Genomic DNA, 22,912 nt, shown 5'->3' on the forward strand with positions numbered 1-22,912 from the left:
AAAGAAATGGTTGGGGAAACTATAGATAATGAAGTGATATTAAAAATTTTTGTAGTAACTTTCTCCAAAATCTTATATCTCAAACTTTTAGGGTTTATAAAAATAAGAGCTATTATCTAATTGATAAGTGGTCAAAGGCTATGAACAGCCAGTTTTCAGAAGAAGAAATCCAAGATCTAAATAAACTGATACAAAGTAGAGTGTGAAGAATCTGGAGATCCATTGGGCATAGTAATAAGAATGTTGTAAAAATAATCAACTATGAAAGACTTGGCTACTGTGACCAATACAATGATTCAAGACAATTCCAAAAGACTCTTGATGAAAAAATGCTAACCATTTCCAGAGAGATAACTGATGAATGCTGAGTATAAACTGAAGTATTATTTTTACTTTATTATTATTACTACTTTGTATTTTTCATGACATGTCTAATATGGAAATATATTTTGCATGAGTTCATATGTATAATTGATATTGTTTGTATTCTCAGTGGGTAGGGCCCAAGGGTGGGAGGGAGAGAATCTGAACTTCAATATTTCTAAAGAAGATTGTTAAAAATAAATGAATAATTTTTTTAAAAAAAAAAGAAGAAAAATTCCTTCTCTGGAGTTTAACTGGAATATTATCATTTTTTGTGGTGCCAGGCTTTTGAATCTCTGATTCCATCTATCTTTATTGTTTTATACAGGACCAAGAGGGTGACCAAGTCACTGTCATACCTAGTTAAGGACCTAGCTAAGGAGGTGGAGAAAATGTCTGGTGAGAAAATGATATGTGTTCACACTTGACAATTAGGCTGTGTCATGCTATCACCTACTCTAAGCAGTGGTTTAATTGTTTAGGTCTTTGAAGCCCTACTATACTTACAGACTTATTGCTTTCTATTTCTTCTCTCATAGGCTGCTTTCTAGGACCACTTTGCTTTTCCTTACACATTGCGCCCATCTGTGCCTTAGCACATGTTCTCCCTCAGACCACTTAAAGGTTCAGATCATGTGCCTGCCAACTTTTACAGGCAGACTTTTCTGAATCCCTTCAATCTTATTCCTGACCTCTTCAGATTATGCTGTCTATAAAGTCCAAGAAATTATAAATTTCTTGAAGACAGAGATACTTAAAAGTGTTGTCATTGTATCCTTAAAACCTAACATAGTATCTTGCATCTGGTATGAACTTAGTAAATGTTTGCTGCACTGGAGTCCAATAATTGCTCTGCAGGAAGCATCTCAGAGACTTACCTGAATTTTTGCATTCCTCACTCCTCACCCATTATATTGCAAAGGTAAGGGAGTCTAGGGGCAGCTAGGTGGCTCAGTGTATAGAGTACCAGCCCTGCGTCAGGAGGACCTAAATTCAAATGTGACCTTAGGCACTTTAATAATTATTATTTAGCTGTGTGACCTTGGGAAAGTCACTTAATCCCATTGCCTTGCCAAAAAAAAAAAGTCTATATAACAAAAGCACTGAAACGAATGCAAGATTGGTTCTTTTCTCAAATTATGGGTCCAGGTGGAACGGGTCCAGGTGGAACACCTTACATTGATTTCCAGGATTTAGGCTTGTTGGACTCCTCACAATCTCCTTCCAATCTACCAATAACAGTGGAATTATGAGACAATCAGACATGTTCTGGATAAATTTGGGAATCTTTAGAGACAAGTAACATCTGATTACAAATACTATTGCCTGACACATGTCTTTCAACATTAATTTCTTCTATCAATATGTCATACAAATTTGAACATTTAGTATTCAACTACTGTTATTTTATGAGATTTTGGGAGACCGATTTCTTAATGGATGGAAAGAAGGTTCTCAAGGAGATAACCATTTTGCATTTCTGAGAGATGTAGCTCCAAGGAGATAATGCTGTTTCTTTCTGTCCTTGGGGGTGGGGAGTGTGGAGAGAGCAGGGTCTGGGGAAGAAACAGAAAGAAAGAAACTTACAGAGATATGGGGGGCGGGGGAAAGAGAGAGAGAGAGAGAGAGAGAGAGAGAGAGAGAGAGAGAGAGAGAGAGAGAGGTAGACAGTGTTTTTAAAACACAAAATATAAACCAAAGACTCCAATTTATTCATTTCTACAACTAGTGAATTTGATAAAAGTATATTAAATCTAATGGGGTAGCAGGGTGGTAGAAAAGCAATTCCCTTAGGGAACTGTATGGTCTAGACTAGCAAGTGAGTACAAACTCACCTAACTCATTACATTTTGACCAGTGCCAGAAGAGGTCATATTCCATCCAGACAAGGACTCTTGGCCATCTATCCCTCACACATGCATACTTCACTACCAACTTTGGGCTCTTTCATCAAATCAGTAGAATTTTTATTTCTGGAAAAGTTATGTCAATTGACTCCCCTATGGATCAGCTCACTATCCTTGTAACTTCTTAGAGCCCTCTTCCCTTACAGTCACCACTCCTCTAGATGTGTTGCATCCTCCTTTGAAAATTTAAGTTTCTTGAGGATTTGGATGGTCTCTTTTATTGAACTGGCACAAAGTGATTAATAAAAGCTTTTTTTTATTCATTCATTCATTCAACTAAGAATTTGCCAGATACCCTGAAATATTTAGACTTATTACCAATCTAGAGCTTCCAGGTTGAGGATTTAGAAACTACTATATAGTATTGGAAACACAACCAAAAATAATATTTATAATTTCTGAATGGGAGGCAAATATGTGGTATAATGTAAAATCTCTTTTTTTTGCTAAAGCAGCAACAATTCAAACACTTATTATTAGATATAAATCAAATTAAACCAAACTCCCCAGGGAATTTTTATTTCATCATGAAAATCTATCTAGTTTGTTTCATTGAAAAAAATGATTTTGCATTTGAAATATTTAAGTGAAATACCCTTGTTCAGTGGGTTGTGGAAAGAAAGCATGATAAGTGATTGATGATAAAATAGTAGGTTCTTGTCCCATCATGAAAAACTGCATGCTAAGTGACAAGGAATTCTGTGAAGATAAAGGAAAAAAATTGATTTTATGTATTTTGTTTTCAAATTATAGCTCAAACTTCTAAAATTTCAGTGTTATATGAGAGGTATCATAAGAAAATATTTTTAAAACAAGTCACTAATATAAAACATATACCTGAAATTTGATAATTTGGGAGTAAATTCAATGAATTTATAGTTTATTCCATTAACAATAAGTAAAAAATAGAATTTATTTAATTTTTTACTAGAAATTATTAGAATTTTGTATATTTCTGAGATGGAGCTTGTTTTCTTAACTTGTTTTTCCTAATTTAGTGGAAAGAATCACTGAGTTGATTCAGTCATACATAAGTAATGCTTGTGATGGGATGTTTTGCATTTTAACCAAACATTCAGAGTTTTTTGCTTATTTATGCAAGTAAGCAACAAATGGTTTTTAGGTAGTTGAAAACTATAGGCTGAATAGAGAGGTGATTAAAGACCTTGAATACGAAAGAGAGAAGGCAACAGAAAAAAAGAATTAGGGTTTATCCTACAACAAGAGAAGCTATCTGAATTAAAGCAGCATGTGGTTTTTAGCTTTATTCCATCCGATTATATATTTAGAGGTAGAAGAAAGATTAGAGGTCATCTAATCTAGAAGTCTCTAAAATAAAATGTACACACATCCAAGGGACTATGGGATGACTTATGGGGATCAACTAATCAACTAATTGAAGGGTTGTTAAATGCACTGAATTCCACAGTTAGTCTGATAGACAACCTTGATACTAATGCAAGAGTTGCCTTTGGGGAGATACTTTACTGCCATTCCAGTGTAATCATATATTTCATCCACTCTGCTCCTTGCCAAATTGCATTCTGACTATTGTGATTGAACCTTGCCTGGCTATGTATACTGGGCAATGACCAATGAGTAAAAACTGCATCTCCATTTTTGTTTTTGGTCAATAGGCTAAAGAAGTGTAGAAGGCTTGTAATTTGCATTGAATACTTCTCTATCTTTTTCTCCAAGACCATTCTTCCTTATTCTCTTCCCTACCCAAAATTCTCTATTCTTGTCTAGGGTGCCATCCTTGGAGTCATCTTGGATTCCTCATTATCTCTTAACTCACCTACTATTCAAGCAGTTGCTAAGTCTAGTGTTCTGTACTTGGGGGCTTCTAGGTGGTGCAGTGGCTAGAGCACTGACCTTGGGAGTCAGGAGGACTGGAGTTCCAATATGACCTCAGACACTTGCCATGTACTTAACTGCGACTTTGGACTTAACCTTGATTGCCTCCTTGTATCCAGGGTCATCACCAGTATTCTGATTCATATGGTCACTGGACCCACATGGCTCAGGAGGAGAAAATGAGGCTAGTGACTTAGTACAGTACCCCCTCACTCAAATCAAATTCTGTCATGGCATCACCTTCCTGATGTCATGATCCTCTTTGAGGATGAAGGACAAACATCATCATTTTCTGCTTGCACAAAAGCTCTTCCATCTATCTCCCTTCTCTCTACTCTCATAGCCACCACAGTTCAAATCCTCATGATCTTTTTTCTGAACAATTGCAATAAACTCCTAGTTGATTGCCTTGCCTCAAATCTCTCCTCTCTCCAATATATCCTTCATAGAGTTGCCAAATCGACTTTTCCATTACTCTTCTACCTAAAAATTTCTGGGTTCCCTGTTGACTCTAAGATTAATTATAAAATCACTATTAGACATTAAAAGTCTTTCACAACTTCTTTCCAGATTATTTCTCCAACTTATATAGGTAACATTCTCTTTCCTATTTTCTATGGATCAGTCAAACTGACCTTCATTGTCCTGTGTCTTTGATTTGATTTTCTCCCATGTTTGGAGTATTTATGGTGAATATTTCCATAGAGAGAAACTTGAATTATGTTCACTGAGTAGTATGATGTATCATATTATTTTGTGTTTTTTTAATTAAAACATTTTTAAATTCATGTTTGACTAGTTGTGTTGATCAAATTAATTGGATAATTAAACACTAATAATTACTATTTATAAATCCACCCTAATCCCCCAGGATCAACACAAGAAATTTAAAAAGTATAATGATCATGCTTCTAGTTTAATCCAGCTTCTAGTCTCTGTGTAGTTAAGGTAAGGTATCGTGATGGTCATCTCCTGTATCATACAGAAACTTTGTGATTATCTCTTAGCAAAATACTTCAGAGTTGATGATGAACACAAAGTGTTCCAAATTTGCTACCTTTTTCTATAATGACAAATAGCTGTCAGTAGTATGTTGCCTATCAGATATCTATAAATCTGTCTAAATTTTTAATAACTATCTTATCAAATTTGCACACTATATTTTTTCAAATTACAGGCATATGTTGATAGTAGCAAGATACAATAAAGATAGAGATTATGAAGAACTGAGAGGCCAGGGTAGAGGGTCCATCAATGTGAATATTGGTTCCACCAATATTGGCACCAATGGCAAGGATTAATGTGACAAAAGGGATGTAGTGTCATCACAAAGACATCTTAACTTGAGAGGTACAGGAAGGAGAGAGAGAGAGGAAAAAGGGCAGCTTGCAAACAACAAAGTCAGTATTCTACAGGGTCTAATGGAAGACATAGACTACTAAATTTAAATTGATGGCTATGAGAGTATGAGTAAAGAAGGCAAAAGAAAGAAATTTTCTCCTAGACAGGCAACCATTTAAAATGAAAGGGATTAGATCAACAGGGCAGGGCAGTTGCAATCTCTAATCAGCAGAAGTTCACAAATGGAAACACAGGCTAAATGATCGTTTATCAGGAATTCATAGAGAAGAGTCTTGTCTGCTAAACAAGACTAGACAACCTTTTAGGTTGTATCCAACATATTGTCATTCTGATTCACTTCATGACCAGCATATTTCTGAGAAATGGTTGATAATTTTTGGAAATCTGGTTCATTTTCTAGGGGAAAGCACATTAGCCATATAGTTATAAATGACAGAAAAAACAAATTGGGTGATATATTTAGTCACTCCAGTGTACCATGACCCCTACTGCTTAGACTGTATTTTTCTTTCTTTATAAGAATGAGGACTTCTTTTCATACCTAAAGAAATTGCAAGATAATTATATTTATGAAACTGTTATAAAGTATTTCCACTTACAATTGAAGGTTCTGATGCATTGCCAGCCAACTCACTAGGACTTGCATTTTCTGGATCATATATCCATAGCTTCATGTTCTACAAAGTAAAAGATTTTATTTTTGAAAAATTCCAGAGTATCCTTTTCAGATCATGATGCAAGAAAAATTACATGTAATAAAGGGTCATGGAAAGATAAACCAAAATTTAATTGGAAACTAAATAACCTAATTTAAAAGAAAAAGTGGGTCAAATAGCAAATCATAGAAATAATCAATAATTTCATCTAAGACAATGACAACAATGAGATATCATACCAAAATTTATGGGATGCAACCAAAGCAAATTTTATATGAATAAAATAGAGAAAGAGGAGATCAATGAATTGGGTATGCAACTAAAAAGAATTAGAAAAAGAACAAATTAAAAATCCCCAATTAAGTACCAAATTAGATATTCTGAAAAATCAAAGCAGAAATTAATAAAAATGAAAGAAAACATTGAATGAATAAATAAAACTAAGAATTGATTTTATGAAAAAAAACAAACCTTTAACTAATCTGATTTAAAAAAAGAACAAAACCAAGTTACCAGTCTGAAAAGGATGCACTCACCACTAATGAAGAGAAAATTAAAGTAATAATATAGAGTTATTATACTCAACTGTATGCCAATAAATTTGATAACCTCAGTGAAATGAATGAATATTTACAAAAATATAAGCTACTCAGATTAACAGAAGAGACAAAATATTTAAATAGCCCCATTTCAGAAAAAGAATCCTCCAATAAACTCCCTAAGAAAAAAATATCTAGGCTCAGAAGGATTTGGAAATGAATTCAACTAAATATTTAAGGAACAATTCATTCCAATTCTATATAAACTGTATTAAAAATAGGAGGAGTTCTGTCAAATTACTTTTATGACACCAGTAGGGTGTTGATTCCCAACCAGGAAGAGACAAAACAAAGAAAATTATAGGCTAATCTCCTTAATGAACATTGATACAGGAGATTACAAGAAGTTATTAATAAGACAAAACACCATGATCAAGTAGGATTTATACCAAGTAGGCAGGGATGGTTCAATATTAGGGAAAAAATAAACATAACTGACCATATCAAAAAGAAAATAACAGAAATAATATTATTATTATCTAAACAGATGCTGAAAATTTTTTTGACATAATACAAGACCGATTCTTATTAAAAATCCTAGAGAGTATTGGAATAATTGGAGTTTTCCTTAAAATAATAAAGCAGTATTTATCTAAGAATACCAATAAACATTATGTATAATGGGGATATAAACTAGCAGTATTTCCAATAATATCAGGGGTGTAACAAAGGTGCTCATCACTATTATTCAATATTTTTATTAGAAAGTTAGCTTTAGCAATGACAGAAGAAAAAGAAATTGAAGGAATCAGAATTGGCAATGTGGAAGTGAAATTTTCTTTGTAGATATTATAGTATAGAGAATCCTAGAAAATCAACTACTTGAAACAATTAACACCTGCAGCACAATAGCAGGATATAAAATAAACCCACATGAATAAATCAGCAGCATTTCTATTTAACAATAAAGCTCAAGAGTGAGAACTAGAAAGAAAAATTCCATTTAAAGTAACTGCAAATAACAGAAAAGATTTGGGAATCTATCTCCAAAGACAAGCTTAGAAACTATATGAACAAAATTACAAAATACATTTTCACACAGTCAGATCCGAACAATTGGAAAAACATGAATTGGCCAAGATTAGGCTAAGCTAATATAATAAAAATGACAATTCTACTCCAATTAAATTACTTATTTGGTGCCATATCAATCAAAGTACCAAAACTATTTGTCCCAGAGATGGAAAAAAATAGTAACAAAATTTATCTGGAGGTACAAAAGGTCAAGGATATCAAGGGAACTGATAGAAACGAGGTGACCTGGCTGAATAAGATCTAAAACTATATTATAAAGTGGCAGTTTGTTTAGAATAATAGGGTGGCTAGGTGGTTCAGTGGAAAGAGCACCGGCCCTGGAGTCAGGAGTACCTGAGTTCAAATCCAGACTCAGACACTTAATAATTACCTAGCTGTGTGGCCTTGAGCAAGCCGTTTAACCCATTTGCCTTGCAAAAAAACCTAAAAAAAAGAAAGAAGAAATAAGAGTAATGGACCAATGAATTAGAGTGGGTACAAAAGAAACAGTAGTACATGACTATGGAAATCTACTGTTTGACAAATCCAGAGACATTAGTTTTTTTTAAGAACTCAGTATTTGACAAAAATTTCTGAGACAAGTGAAAAATAGTATGTCAAAAACTAGGCATAAACCCACATTTCACATCCTATGCCAAAAAGACTATTCTATGGAGAAGTTACTAAGTGCTCACAAGGAGGGGAGGCAGAAGAAGTGATACCAGGGCACCCTGAAGGTCTCTCTTAAGATTGTGCAGTATGGGAGACATTGGCACAGGACCCTCCAGCATGGTGTGCTCTCATCATAGATGGTGCTACAATGTAGGAACAAGACAGATTTGAAGCAACTCAAAGGAAAATTGAGACATGTAAGTTTAGAATAAACATCCCAGGTGTTCACATGGACTATTTGTGTCTGAACTATGGGAGAGTTCCAAGCTTGTAAGGATCAGCCACAGACAGACACATTAATTTGTCTCTAGCATAGTGATGTCATTTTGATGGTTTTTGATAACAAAGGAAAAAATCAACATCCTATACCAAAATAAACTCAAAATGGGTAAAGGATTTAGACATAAAGGGTGACACCACAGACCAATTAATAGAATAAGAAATACTATCAGATGTATGGAGAGTGGAGAAATTTATGAAATAAAAAGCATTATAAATTTCAAAATGAATGAGTTTGATTACATTAAATTAAAAAAGTACAAGTAAAACTAATGTAGCCAAGATTAGAAGGGATGACGAAAAGTGGGAAATAATTTTCATAGCTAGTCTTTCTGATAAAGGACTCAAATTTATAAGATTTATCAAATTTATAAGAATAAAAAAATTATCAAATTTATAAGATTAAAAGTTATTCCCATATTGATAAATGGTCAGAGGATATGAATGGGCAGTTTTCAGATAAATTAAAGCTATTTATAGTTATATGAAAAAATGCTCCAAATGAATATTGATTAGAGAAATGCAAATTAAAACAACTATGAGGTACCACCTCACACCTTTTGATTGACTAAGATGATAAAAAAGAAAAGCATCTATGTTGGAGAGAAGGTGGGAAAATTGGGACATTAATGCCCTGTTGGTGGAGTTGTGGACTGTTCCAGTCATTCTGAAGAGCAATATGGCACTATGCCTAAAAAGCAATAAAATTGATTGTGCCTTTTGATTCAGCAATACCCACACTAGGTCTATATCCCAAAGAAATCATATAAAACTGGAAAAAGTCTCACATATTCAAAATATTTATAGAAGTTTTTTTAATCGTGGCAAAGAGTTGGAAATTAGGAGCTGCCCAACAATTAGGGAATGATCGAACAAGTTTTGGTATATGAATGTCATGGAGTACAATTGTTCCATAAGAAATCATGAGTGGTCAGATTTTAGAGAGGCATGGAAAGAATTAAATGAGTGGATGCTGACTGAAGCGAGCAGAACAAAGAAAACATCGTACACATTAACAACAACATTGTGAGATCAACTATGATGGATGCAGCTTTTCTCAGTATTTCAGAGATCAAGGACAATCCTGAAGACCTGCTATGGACAATGCCATTCACATCCAGAGAAAAAACTATGGAGTCTGAATGAAGAGCAAAGCATACTATATTGATTTTTTAAAATCTTTTTTCCCCTTTCTTTTTCATGTTTTTTCCCTTTTCCTTTAGTTATATTTCCTCTATCACAAGACAAATATGGAAATATGTTAAACACAATTTTATAAGTACAACTTTTTTTTTTAGGTTTTTTGCAAGGCAAATGGGGTTAAGTGGCTTGCCCAAGGCCAAACAGCTAGGTAATTATTAAGTGACTGAGACCGGATTTGAACCCAGGTACTCCTGACTCCAAGGCTGGTGCTTTATCCACTACACCACCTAGCCGCCCTAAGTACAACTTTTACCAGACTGTTTGCCACCATGGGGAGGGGGAGAGAAGGGAGGCTGGTAGAAAAATGTGTAATTCATAAATTTGCAAAACTTAGATCAATGCATACTATGGGGATGATGTAAAGACTAACAAACTGCCTTCTGTGGATGGAAGCAAGATTGGGGGAAAAATTGTAAAACTCAAAATAAATAAAACCTTTCTAAAATTAAAAAAAGGATGAATGTTAAAAAAACTATCTGCATGTGATTGAAAAAAAATTTTAAATCAACTAAAGAAATAACAAACTGGATCTATGATTTCAATGATGTAGGGAGTTGCTGGTAAGAGAATTCCTCTGTCAATACAGGTCAGCACTCTTTCAGCAACTGAAATTTTTAGAAAGCTACTTTGACACTGAAGAAAAATATTTTCCTCAGGGGACACAAAGCTGTCATATTTCAGTATGAGTTTGAGGAAGGACTTTGAGTCTTCCTGACTCAAAAATTAGTTATCTATCTACTACATTACACTGCCTCTCTAACATATAAAAAACTAATATTATTTTTATAGCACAATTCGAACTGAATAATTGCAAGATCTTAATTTGAAAATGAGAAATTAATTTCTCATATTGAATGATTTAACCTATATAAAATTAGCCAATACTTTTTAGTCTATTTTCACCTTAGTAACTGAGGGATAAAATGGATATCCCCAGAAATGGAGAGACCCTCTGAAATGTCAACTCTAACTCTGATTAGGCTGTGTTACTGCTGGGAAAAAAATCATACCTAGGTCTATTCAGGAGACTATATATAGACCCCAAGATATAGAAGACAAAATATAAAAAGAGGGGCAAGAAATTAACTGGTTTTTTTTTGGCTTAAAGTTAATTGTCTGCTTAGGCATCAAGTAAACAAAATATACTTAGGAAGTGAACATCAGAATATGTTACAACTGTCACATAAGGTGGCTAGGTTGCACAGTGGATGGGTGGCTAGGTGGCACGGTGGATAGAGCACCGGCCCTGGAGTCAAGAGTACCTGAGTTGTGTGGCCTTGGGCAAGCCACTTAATCCCATTGCCTTGCCAAAAAACCTAAAAAAAAAAAATCCCAAACCATTACACAGATTATGTGTATTAAAAGTAAGAACTTCTCAATATAGGAAATAATGGTGTAAAAGTAATATAATGCATAATAACATTATGCTTGTGAAAAAAAGTGAAATAATGATATTGAAGGTTTACAAGATGTTTATACATTGATGTTTGTCCCTGAAATAGTGCTTGTTTATGATTTACCTATTATTAGTACAATTAATATTTTTCTTACCTAGATTTCCTTAAATATATGCGTCTTCTTTTGTTTTTGACCCATTTAACAAAATGGACAGTATGACAGGTGGGGCACAATTTTTAAGTTTTAGTCCCAAACAATTATTTCTTTATCTGTTTTTATCAATACTACAGAGGAATTTTTTTTTTTTAGGTTTTTGCGAGGCAATGGGGTTAAGTGGCTTGCCCAAGGCCACACAGCTAGGTAATTATTAAGCGTCTGAGACTGAATTTGAACTCCTGATTCCAGGGCCGGTGCTCTATCCACTGCACCACCTAGCTGCCCCTACAGAGGAGTTTTAAGAGAAATTTTATAACTTTTAATCTAATTCTATTATTGTAAGGCAGAGATTCTCAGACTTTTTCATCTCAGGAATACTTAACACTGTTCAAAATTATTGAGAACACCAAAGAATTTTTGAGAGTTATAAGTACTGATAGTCATCGTATTAAAACTTAAAATTACTTAAATATTAATTCATTTAACATCAGATAAGCCCACCACATTTTAACATAATCAACATTTTAATGAAAAATAACCATTTTCCAAGACATAAATGAGGGAGAAAAACAGCATTGTTTTCCATATTTCTGCAAATATCTTTAAGGACTGGCTTAATAGAAGACAAATTCTTAAATCTGTATCTGCATTTAATTTATTGTTTTAGCTGAAGTATCTGAAGAAAATCTGTCTCATTTAGATATGGGTTACAGTAGGGAGGAGCATTTCAATAGCAAATCATGTTGTAGAATTACCACAAAAATAGTTTTGACTTTAGAATCCCTGAAAGGTTCCAGAGAGCCATGGATCACAATTTGAGAACTGCCATTGTAAGATATTAGCAGGTTTTACATGTTTCCTGTAGGTACAAATCTTTTAAAATTCTAGTCAGTGTCTGGTAGCTGATTGATGCTATTTCAGAAGGATAGAGTTAGATGTAACCTTGCAGCAATTTCATTTATTGTCCTATCTGACTACCCTCCTGGATTCTAGAACCCTGATATTCAGATGATGGCTCAGACTTCCCCGGATTGCCATTTGGACATTCCATTCCTGGGCAATGTGCTTTCCTGCCTGGTTTGGTCTAAAACTTTTTACACCTTAGTAGGTCTCAGTGACTCATTCAGATTGTACCTTATCCTCCTTGTTCTTTCATTTAAAATTTTTAAAAAAATTGGACAAGAATTAATATTCAAATAAATAAGTGAGAAGAGATTAGGAAGATGAAAATAGCCCAAAAAGTGGGCTATTTTGAACTCTTTATACATGTAACTATATAAATGGATAGATTGCAGTCTGCATCACTGGAGATCAGTGCCAGTCAAAGGATATGAGCTCCCTTCTTTCATCATAGAATAAGAAATAATAATTATTCACATTTCTATGGAACATTGGTAATTTTTATCTCATTTTGCCCTCAAAACAATCCTAGGATATAAATGCTATTAGTTATTATCACTTTATATAGATGAAGAAACAGAGTTTAAATTAATTTTTCAGGATCACACACTTAATAAATGTGTGAGTCTGGATTTGAACTCGGATCTTCCTGACTCCAGGTCTAGTCTTCTATTTACTATTCCACCTAACTGCCTGTATGAAGGAGACAATTAAAATAAGGGAAGAAGTAAGAAATGAACAAAGTATTTGGGGGAGGGAGGGGGAAAAAGAATGTAAGTGTGGAATATGGAAAGTGAAGTTAAGAGGGAGAGGAAGGGTTGGTTCAGAGAAGTTAAGTCCAGGAGGAAGAGATAAAGCTCAAAAATGAAATTCTGAAAACACCAAGAACAGCAGAAAAAATGGAATTTTTCAGAAGAAACTATTGTGGATGCACAGGGAAGTAGCTTAGACTTAAGATTGAAAAAAAGAAATGAACAGAAGATGGAAGCAAAGATAATAAACCAAAGATGGATGAATGAAAAAGAATCCTATAAAAATAACACGAGTAATGATAAAGCTCAGAATTAAAAGGGACTGGGCAAGGGAACCTCAGAGCAATTTTCAAAGGTTTTTTTTTCAATTATATTAGGAAGAAGAAAAAGAGACTTTAAGTAAGTGTAAGGCCATATCTAGTTTGTGACTCATAAAAACCATTGAGCAACAAAGTCTCTATTGATACTCATATGAAGTTGTGTGAAAGGTCTTATCTGGAACCTGGAACAAATGCATAAAGTTTTTAGAAACTGTGAAGCTTCAGATCAGTCTGAAAGAGGATGATTCCCCCAAAGAACAAGTATTTTCTAGTACTGTCCAGCTGAAATTCACATCTTGATCTAAATTTTTTGATCTAAATTTTTTATATGTACTGTGATGTTAACGGCACTATGATGAATTTCTGAGTTGTTGAGATACCAAGGCCCTGAACAAGAATTTGGCTTAAAAAGCCTTTTAGTCTTTGAATTCTCAATCAAGATAATCCTTCATATACTGGGTCCTAAACAAAGCTGTCAAATTTCCATCTCTACTCCTCCACAATGAGAATGTGGTGGCCAAGTTAGATGATTTTAAATCACAGTCAAGTGGCAAAGAAAAGAAGGTGCTTTAACTGGAAGCTTCTATGATCATGTAAAGATGACAGATGAAGAATTTGGCAACAACATCTAAATGGCTTATCTTGATGTCTGCTAAAGGAAAAAACTGACAAAATGTGAGGACATTGTACAACAAAGGAACTATGGGAAAGCCCCAATGTTAGTATAGGTCATGATATTAATACATAGTGGAAGCTGCTAATTAATAAATCAGTAAATGAAAAAAGCTGCTAAATAAAAATAAAAAAAAATGTGATAGGCCTTTGTTTGGGTGATGGAATGATGATGACTGACCACAGAGGGAAGGTAGAGCTATTTAATTCATAATTGGATCCTTTTTAATTCTTGAAAGGACAGTAACATGACATTGGAAAAGACAGAACAAAAAAGACTAACAAGTAGCTATAGTATATATGGTAAAGAGTTTTTAGCTGCTTTGGTGCAAGGCACCAGGTTCAGAAGAATATTCTCAGGGTTCTGAAAGAACTAGAAGATGAGATTGATTAGTCACTCTTAATCATATTAGAAAGATTACCAAGGGGAAATGGGAATGGAACTCAAAAGATTAAAGAAAGGTACGTACCGATTTTCAAAAAGAGAAGAGGACAAATTCTCTTATAGGCTGGACAACTAGGTGGTACAGGGAATAGAGTACCAGCCCTGGGATCAGGAGGGCCTGAGTTCAAATCCAGCATCAAACACTTAATAATTACCTAGTTGTGTGACCTTGGGCAAGTTACTTAACCCTATTGCCTTGTCAAAAAAAAAAACCCCAAAACCCTTATAGGTTTATCTTTTCATTATTGCATAAATTCTAAAACATAGTGAAAGATGGCAAATATTTAAAAAGGAAGTAAAGTCTAAAAAGAGGCAGCTTAGCTTTCTCAAGAAAAGATCATGTTAGACCAATTTCATTTCTTTTTTTTAGCAGCAATACTAATCATGTAGGTAAGGGGAATGCTTTGGATATGATTTACCTAGATTGAAACATTGCCTTTGATAAAGTATCTCATACTATTCTTGTGGAGAAGAAGGAGAGATAGATTAATGACATATTAGATGGGCTCAACAACTGGTGGCCTAGTCATACTCACACGGCAGTTGTTAATAGTTCAATGTTAACATGATAGGTGGTTTCCAGGGGAGTGCCCCAGGGTTCTGTGCTTGACCCTGGACAGTTTAATATTTTTATTAATGATTTGGATAAATGCATAGATGATATGCTCATCAAATTTGCAGATGACAGAAAGTTGAGAGGGATGGCACAGCAGATGAAAGAGTCAGGATCCAAAAAAAATCTTAATGGCCTAGAGTGTTGAGCTGAATCTAACAAGAAATTCAAAGGGATAAATGTAGGCAGTGGCTAGGTGTCATAGTGGATAGAGTACTGAGCCTGGAATCAGGAAGACATCTTCCTAAGTTCAAATCTGGCATCAAACACATTGTGTGACCCTAGGCAAGTTACTTAAGCCTGTTTGCCTTGGTTTCCTCATCAATAAAATGAGCTTGAAAAGGAAATAACAAATCACCCCAGTATCTCTGCCAAGAAAACTCCAAATGAATCAAAAGAGAAATCATTGAAAAAAAAAGACAACAACAAGCTTACATATAAAAAAAATCAGCCTCACATATTTAAGATGAGAATGAAGATGAAGAGCAGTTGTACTGAATAATACTTTGGGGTTTTAATGAACTGCAACCTCAATATTAATTAGAAATGCAACATAGTAGACAAAAAAGCTAGCATTAAAGGGGAATAACTTTCAGGATTAGGGAGGAGATAACCCTACTATTTGTCCTCAGCAGACATATAGATTATTGTTATTTATTTTTTTGTGCCATGACTTAGAAATACTGATTGGTTGCAGAATGTCCAGAATGGGGCAACTAGGATGGTAAAGGGTCTTGAATCCATGTCAAATGAAGATTGGTTGAAATGCCTGGGCATTTTTCAGCCTGGAGAAAAGATGGCTAAGGGAGAAATAAAAGATGGGTCCATGTATTTAAAGGGTTGTCATGTGGAAGGGAGCTAGATTTGCTTAATTTAGCCCCAGAACCAGCAGAAAGTCCTTGGGGAAAATTATAGAGGTGGGGCGGTTAGGTGGATAGAGCACCCGTCCTGGAGTCAGGAGTACCTGAGTTCAAATCTGGCCTCAGACACTTAATAATTACCTAGCTGTGTGGCCTTGGGCAAGCCACTTAACCCCATTGCCTTGCAAAAACTAAATTAAAAAAAGAAAATTATAAAGATGTAAATTTAAGCTGGATGCCAGAGGTGCTTAAAAGTAGAATGGGATGCTTTGGGAAGAGATGGGTTCCTTTTCCTTAAGAGGTCTTCAAGCAGAGACTAAGTGATTACTGGTTGGGTATTTCAAAGTAGACCTTCCTTTCATGGATGAGTTGCACTAGATGGACAATGAAGTCCCTTTTTACATTCAAATTCTGTGATTTTATACTTTCATATTTGGACAGATTTATGATTTCTCTGTATTTTTTTCAACAATACTACCTGCAAACCATGCCTTCTCATCTTTTGGTAGAGATGTCTACTTGTGAATCCTCAAGGTGGGAGGTGTGGATGTCTATCTGTCCAGCATTTTGGGGGTCTTACTCTAGGGTTATCTATGAGCTTATTATTTGCTAATGATCAGGGACTAATCCAACTCCTTTTATTTATTTAAGGCAATGGGCTTGAGTGACTTGCCCAAGGTTACATAGCTAGGCAATTATCAAGTGTCTGAGGCTGCATTTAAATTTAGGCCCTCCTGACTCCAGGGCCTGTGCTCTATCCACTGCACCACTTAGCTGCCCCCTCCAATTCTTTTTTCAGTCAAATATCTCTTTCGATACTCTGAATTACCTCTGCAAAATTCTTCATTACTAATATGTTGTTTCCTATTAACTCCCACAGTGCACAACATGAAAATTTAAATCTTGAGACACTATGATTTCCATGACTTACATATAAAAAATTAGAAGCATGCTTTTTTTAAAACAAGATGGCTGAGGTAAATAATATCACACCCCTCCCCAAATATCTAATTAGGTTATGGTGTCACCCTTTATGCCTAAATCAAGCACCCATTTTAATCTTATTTGGATATATGGTATGAGATGTTGGTCTATCCGTGATTTGTGTCCTATTGTTTTCCAGTTGTATCAGCAGTTTTTGTGAAGTAATGAGATTTTTTTATCTCAAAAGACTCTGAATTTGTTAAACACTAAGTACCTATAGTCTTCTGTACCTAATCCATTCCACTGATTCATCCTTCTGATTGCTATAGATAACATTTCTAGTGTTATATTGAAAAATAGTGGTGATAATGGACATCCAAATCTTGGGAATGCTTCTAGCTTATTTCCATTACAAATAAGGCTTGCTGTTATTGCTTTATACATATGCTTTCTAGTCTATTTAATAGAAATGGATGAATTCTTTGTCAAAAGTTTTTTCAGATAATCATATGATTTATGTTGATTTTGTTGCTGATATGATCAGTTATGTTGCTAGTTTTCCTAATATTGAACCATCCCATCTGGTCATAGTGTATAATCCTACTGTAATCTCCTTAAAAGTATTTCATTCAAATTTTTTGCATCAATATTCATAAGGGAAATTAGTCTATGACTTTTTCTGGTTTAGCTCTTCCTGATTTAGGTATCTGCTCCATATTAGTGTCATAAAAGGAGTTTGATAGGACTCCTTCTATGCCAATTTTTCCAAACTAGTTGATTTATACAAAAAAGACTTAAAAACACACATGTGCAAAAATATTCATAAAAGCTCTTTTTGTAGTAGTAAAGTATCAGAAATTGAAGGGATGCTCATCAATTGGGAAATGACTGAACAAATTATGGTATATGAGTGTGATGGAACTCTATCATGTTATAAGAAACCATGGAGATAGGACTTCAGAATAGCATGGAAAGACTTGCATGAACTGAAGCTGAGTGAAGTGAGCAGAATCAGAAGAATATTATTCACACTAACAGTATCATGGGGTAATGGTCAACTATGATGAACATGATCATTTTTGCAGTACAATGATCAAAGACAATACTAAAAGACTTGTAATGGAGAATACCCTCCACATCCAGAGAAGCAACAGAGTTTAAATATAACAGTTTTCAATTTTAAAAAAGTTGACTTACGAATTATGTCTTTTTTCTTGTTTGGAAATGATCCTTCTTTCACAACATGATTAATATGGATCTTTGTTTAGCATGGTTACTGATATAGAACCCATATTACATTGATTTCTTCCAGGGGGAAGGAGGGAAGGAGGAGTAAAATGTAAAAAAAAAGATTGTTGAAAACTATTACATATAGCTGGAAAATAAAGGAAAATAAATAAATGTATAAATTAATAAACAAATTTATATATTGTTGGAATTAATTGTTCTTTAAATGTTTAGGAGAATTCACTAATGAACTCATCTGGGCCTGGGTTTTTTTTAAAATTCATTAATGCTGTCTTCAATTTTTTTTTCTAAAATGGGTTTATTTAGGCATTCTCTTTCCTGATCTGAAGTAATTTACATTTTCATAAATATTCATTGATTTTGCTAAGATCATCAGATTTATTGACATGAAATTGTGCAAAAATGTTTCTTAAGTCTTTAATTTCTTCTTCCTGGGTGGTGATTTCACCTTTTTTATTTTTTTGATGCTGGATATTTGGTTTTCTTCTTTTTTAAAGATCAAATTAAACAAAGGCTTGCTATCTTATTGGTTCATAATACCAGCTCCCAGATCACTCTTTTTTCCATTTTGTTGAGCAACATTTTACAGGAAAAAAAATTCATGTATTGCTTTGTTTGCTTGCATTCATAAATTTTTTTATGTTGTTTTATTGACAGTGGCTGCAGGCCCTGGCTGTTTATCTGGAACTGTGTTAATGCTGTCCTGTGACCCATTGTACTGCATTGAGGAGGTGGAATGGAAATTGACTGGCACATGGGGGTTCTTGGAGCTCACTGCCACTTTTCCTGATTATGCTGTGGCATGTGGAGGCTCCTGGTTGGGACCACACTATTCTACCACACTAGGGTTCAGGTTTCTCATTGGTTTGCCGAGATGGGACTTGCTTCTGGTTTGCTGGGATGCCTCTTTTCTTTGACTTTGTTCCACTATTCCTCTTTTACTGAAGTGAAATGGACTCTTGCAGTTCTTCCAAATTTCTTAGGCTAAAAGATTATTTCACCCTGTCTTTTTGCTGATCTTACAATTCTAGGATTTGTTTTGGAGCACTATTTTATGTCTGTTTGGAGGTGATTATGGGAAAGTTACAGAGACATTGCTTACTTTGCTAACTTGGCTTCCAGAAGTAGAATCTGAAAAGCAGGAATTCTTAAACCTTGATACTAAAGACATATTACTAATTCATGTTTTTAAAACTTCCTAAAGTGAAAGAACAACTGAATCCTGTCCAAGCACAAATGAGCCTAGTAGTTTAAGTAAAAAAGAGATCTGGGACCATTCCTTCAAAAGTAGTTGCCTTTAGAGTCAGGTGTACCTGTGTTCAAATCCGGTCTTAGACACTTAATTACCTAGCTGTGTGACCTTGGGCAAGTCACTTCCCCCCCCACCTTGCCTTGAAAAAAAAAACCCTAAAAAATGTAGTTGCCTTTGGTACCTCTGAACAAATTTAAGGAACTTTTCCATTCCTGCAGGGTTCTAAATTTTACAAAAATACTAAATCCAGAGAGCACCAGGGCAACCAGAATGTTGCAAAGTCTTGTGTTCATGGCATATGAACTCATTTCAGTAAGGCAATCCTTTAGCCTGCCCTAACTGAATTTCTTGATTGCATGCCATACAGTTACTGTTCCAAATTCTTCTCTCTCCAAGCCTTCCACATAATATTCTCTCTGCTTCCTCTCAACTGAGGATATTGTCTCATACTTTACTGAGAGGTTAATTTGTCATGACCTTCCTCTTCTTTCCATCTCTAGATCTTAACATTAGTTCCCCTTTCTCTTCATGTTTGCAACATTCTATTTATGAAATGGTGATCCTTCTCCTCATCCTCTCCAATGTAGCCTTAATCTCATTTTCTCCCCTCTGCTCTGGCAAATTGAACTCACAGTTTCTCTAGTCTCTTTCCAACTTGACTTTTGGTTCCTTCCCTGCAGATTATAAACATGCCAAGCACTTCCCTATCCTTAAAAAAATAACCCTAAATCTCTCACATGATCCTACCATTTGAAACTTTCTCACTAATGACCTCATTAGCTTCTCAGGCTTAATTTTCATCCAGATGCTACTTTTACTTTTAACTATTTAGGTCCTCTGGGTGATTAATAAAAGTAAACACATTCATGGGGGTTCATGAGCTTTGATTTTTAAGGAGGGCTACAGAATAATTTGAACCTGGCAAAGTTTCCCTTAAAAGGACTCACCTACAAGAATGTACATTTTCATATTTTCCTTCCTGTTATAGCAAGTTCCTAGAAAAAGTCATTGAAACTGATGCTTCCACTTTTTCACTTTTCACTCTATTAACAATCATTACTAAGTAGCAGGCACCAGACTAAGTGTTGTAGTAGAAACAACATTTCTTAGAAATAGGCTAGCTTGGGGCGGCTAGGTGGTGTAGTGGATAAAGCACCGGCCTTGGAGTCAGGATGTACCTGGGTTCAAATCCGTTCTCAAACACTTAATTACCTAGCTGTGTGGCCTTGGGCAAGCCACTTAACCCCATTTGCCTTGCAAAAACCTAAAAAAAAAAAAGAAATGGGCTAGCTTTTCCTAAGAACTGTGGAGTCATGACAATCACCTTTAATTTATTCAGGGCATTATACTACTACCGCCTCTGCTGTTATTTAGTGCATACTACATGCCAAATACTATACTAAGCAATGGGAGGGAGGTGTTAAAATTATTTCCAATTTACAGATGAGGAAATTGGGACTGACCAGATTAAGTGACTTTCCCAGGGTCACTCTGCTATTATGTGTTTGAGGTTGGATTTAAACTCAGATTTTTCCTGATTGCAGTACTAAGTCTCAGGGGTACAAGTAGTCATGGGTTTTTCCTTTGGCTGCTGATTGGCAGACCAGCATAACCTACACTGGCAACCTTAACTCAGTTGAATCGGGGCTGTATTCTCATTGACTGCTATGGCTACATGGACCTCCTTTTATTGACTTAGGGTTCTTTTTTTTTTTTTTAACAAGGATCTATTTTTTCCCCTAGTCTCCAAGCTGGGGTATAAGGCTGATGTGACTTAGGCCTGGCCTCCAAAAACTGAGGATAGAAAAACAATCTCTGTCATTGATTAGTTTAAATTCTCACATTTCACAGTCCCTTGAAATCTGGTTTATGACTACAACATTTGAGTAAAACTGCTTAAATTCCCAATAACAGCTCAATTTATAATTTGATGATCCTTTTTTCAGTCTTCAGACTTTTTGTGCTAATTGTAGAAATTTACACTAATTAGTTCTATCATTTTGAATATAATCTCCTTTATTACCTTCTGGTTCTCCTATATGTTTTTTTTTTGTCTCACCCAATAATCTTTGGGTTTTCTTATCTTTTCTCTGGATATATATTATTATAATGATCTCGTTGGTTCCCATGAATTCAGTGATCATTTACATGAAAATGGAATTCGAATTTGTATTTATTTTTTTCTTTCTCTTCACCTTAAGCTCCACAATACCAATTGCCTCTAAGAAACCGTTATCTGTCCTATTAGGCAACCCAAACTCAATGGGTTCAAAATAGATCCCATTATTATCTCCCATAAACCCAAATTTCCTACTTCTTTTGAAGTTACCACTATGTTTCCAGTAAGGTGCATATCCTTAGAATTATCCTTGATTTTTTTTTTAGGTTTTTTTTTTGCAAGGCAAATGGGGTTAAGTGGCTTGCCCAAGGCCACACAGCTAGGTAATTATTAAATGTCTGAGACTGGATTTGAAACCAAGTACTCCTGACTCCAGGGCTGGTGCTCTATCCAATGCATCACCTTAGATGCTCTGCCTTGTTTAAAACCAAACAAGGTTTGGTTTTGAGGTTAAATAGTATGTGCTTATTTACTAGATGAGTTTCTTAGACTCAGAATACTTAAAAGAAAAATTGGTATAATAATACTTTCACTGACACCCTAACAAGGGCCATTGTGAAACTTGAACTGTTACAGACAACTGATGATTATTTGCTTTAGTCTTTACCTTGTATAATTGTATGGAAATAACCTAATTAACCAATTCGAGAGCTGGTACTGTTAGTCTTTTCACTTTTTATTTCTATAGAAATTCTTGAAAGTTCATTATTCAGATTTATTTTATCATAATTTTGATTAGTCCTATAAGGTAATGCCTTGTGAAGTTTGATTAGTGTAGAATTAAATTTGTAAATTAAACAATATTATCATTTAAATTAAAACAGCACAGCCCAATCATGAAAAATTTCACTGTAGTTATTTCAGTCTTTACCGATATAGAATGTTTTTGATATGAGACTCGAATGTATCTTTGTAGATGAACTACCAGAAATTTTATACTTTTTGTAGTTTTAATGAATCTTGCTCTTTTATTACTTTGGATTGAGTTCATTAAAATAAACAGAGAAACTATTCATTTAATTCCAATTACTTGACTGAAATTATTGTTTTATCTCTAGTAAATTTAGCAAATCTTAGCTGAATCTAAAAATCAGCTGCAAAATTATTTCTTCATCACCTATATTTGTTCCCTCAATTCCTTTTTCTTTTCTTATTGCAATATCTATATCAAATAATGTAAAGAATGGTCAACAATTGTCTCATCTTTAATCTTACTGGAAAGAATATTTCTTCTGTGGGTTTTTTTTAATTTTTGCAAGGCAATGGGGTTAAGTGACTTGCCCAGGGTCACACAGGTAGGTAATTATTAAGTGTCTGAGATCAGATTTGAATTTAGTTCCT

The 22,912-nt window shown here is 34.6% G+C and overlaps 1 protein-coding gene across 4 annotated transcripts in view; it reads right to left on the bottom strand.

Annotated features, from left to right (window-relative positions):
* The window catches only part of LOC141513238 (cation channel sperm-associated auxiliary subunit epsilon-like), a 193,916-nt gene that overhangs the window by 117,118 nt on the left and 53,886 nt on the right, over positions 1-22,912 (bottom strand). For all 4 annotated transcript variants that reach the window (XM_074222866.1, XM_074222865.1, XM_074222867.1 and 1 more), the window contains 2 exons: positions 6,089-6,166; positions 2,866-2,969 (listed from right to left, as the gene is read on the bottom strand). In XM_074222866.1, the coding sequence (XP_074078967.1) occupies positions 2,866-2,969; positions 6,089-6,166 (182 nt within the window). The remainder of the gene's footprint in view (positions 1-2,865; positions 2,970-6,088; positions 6,167-22,912) is intronic.

This window comes from Macrotis lagotis, chromosome 2 (assembly GCF_037893015.1).
Source record: "Macrotis lagotis isolate mMagLag1 chromosome 2, bilby.v1.9.chrom.fasta, whole genome shotgun sequence".
Taxonomy (NCBI): Eukaryota; Metazoa; Chordata; class Mammalia; order Peramelemorphia; family Peramelidae; genus Macrotis; species Macrotis lagotis.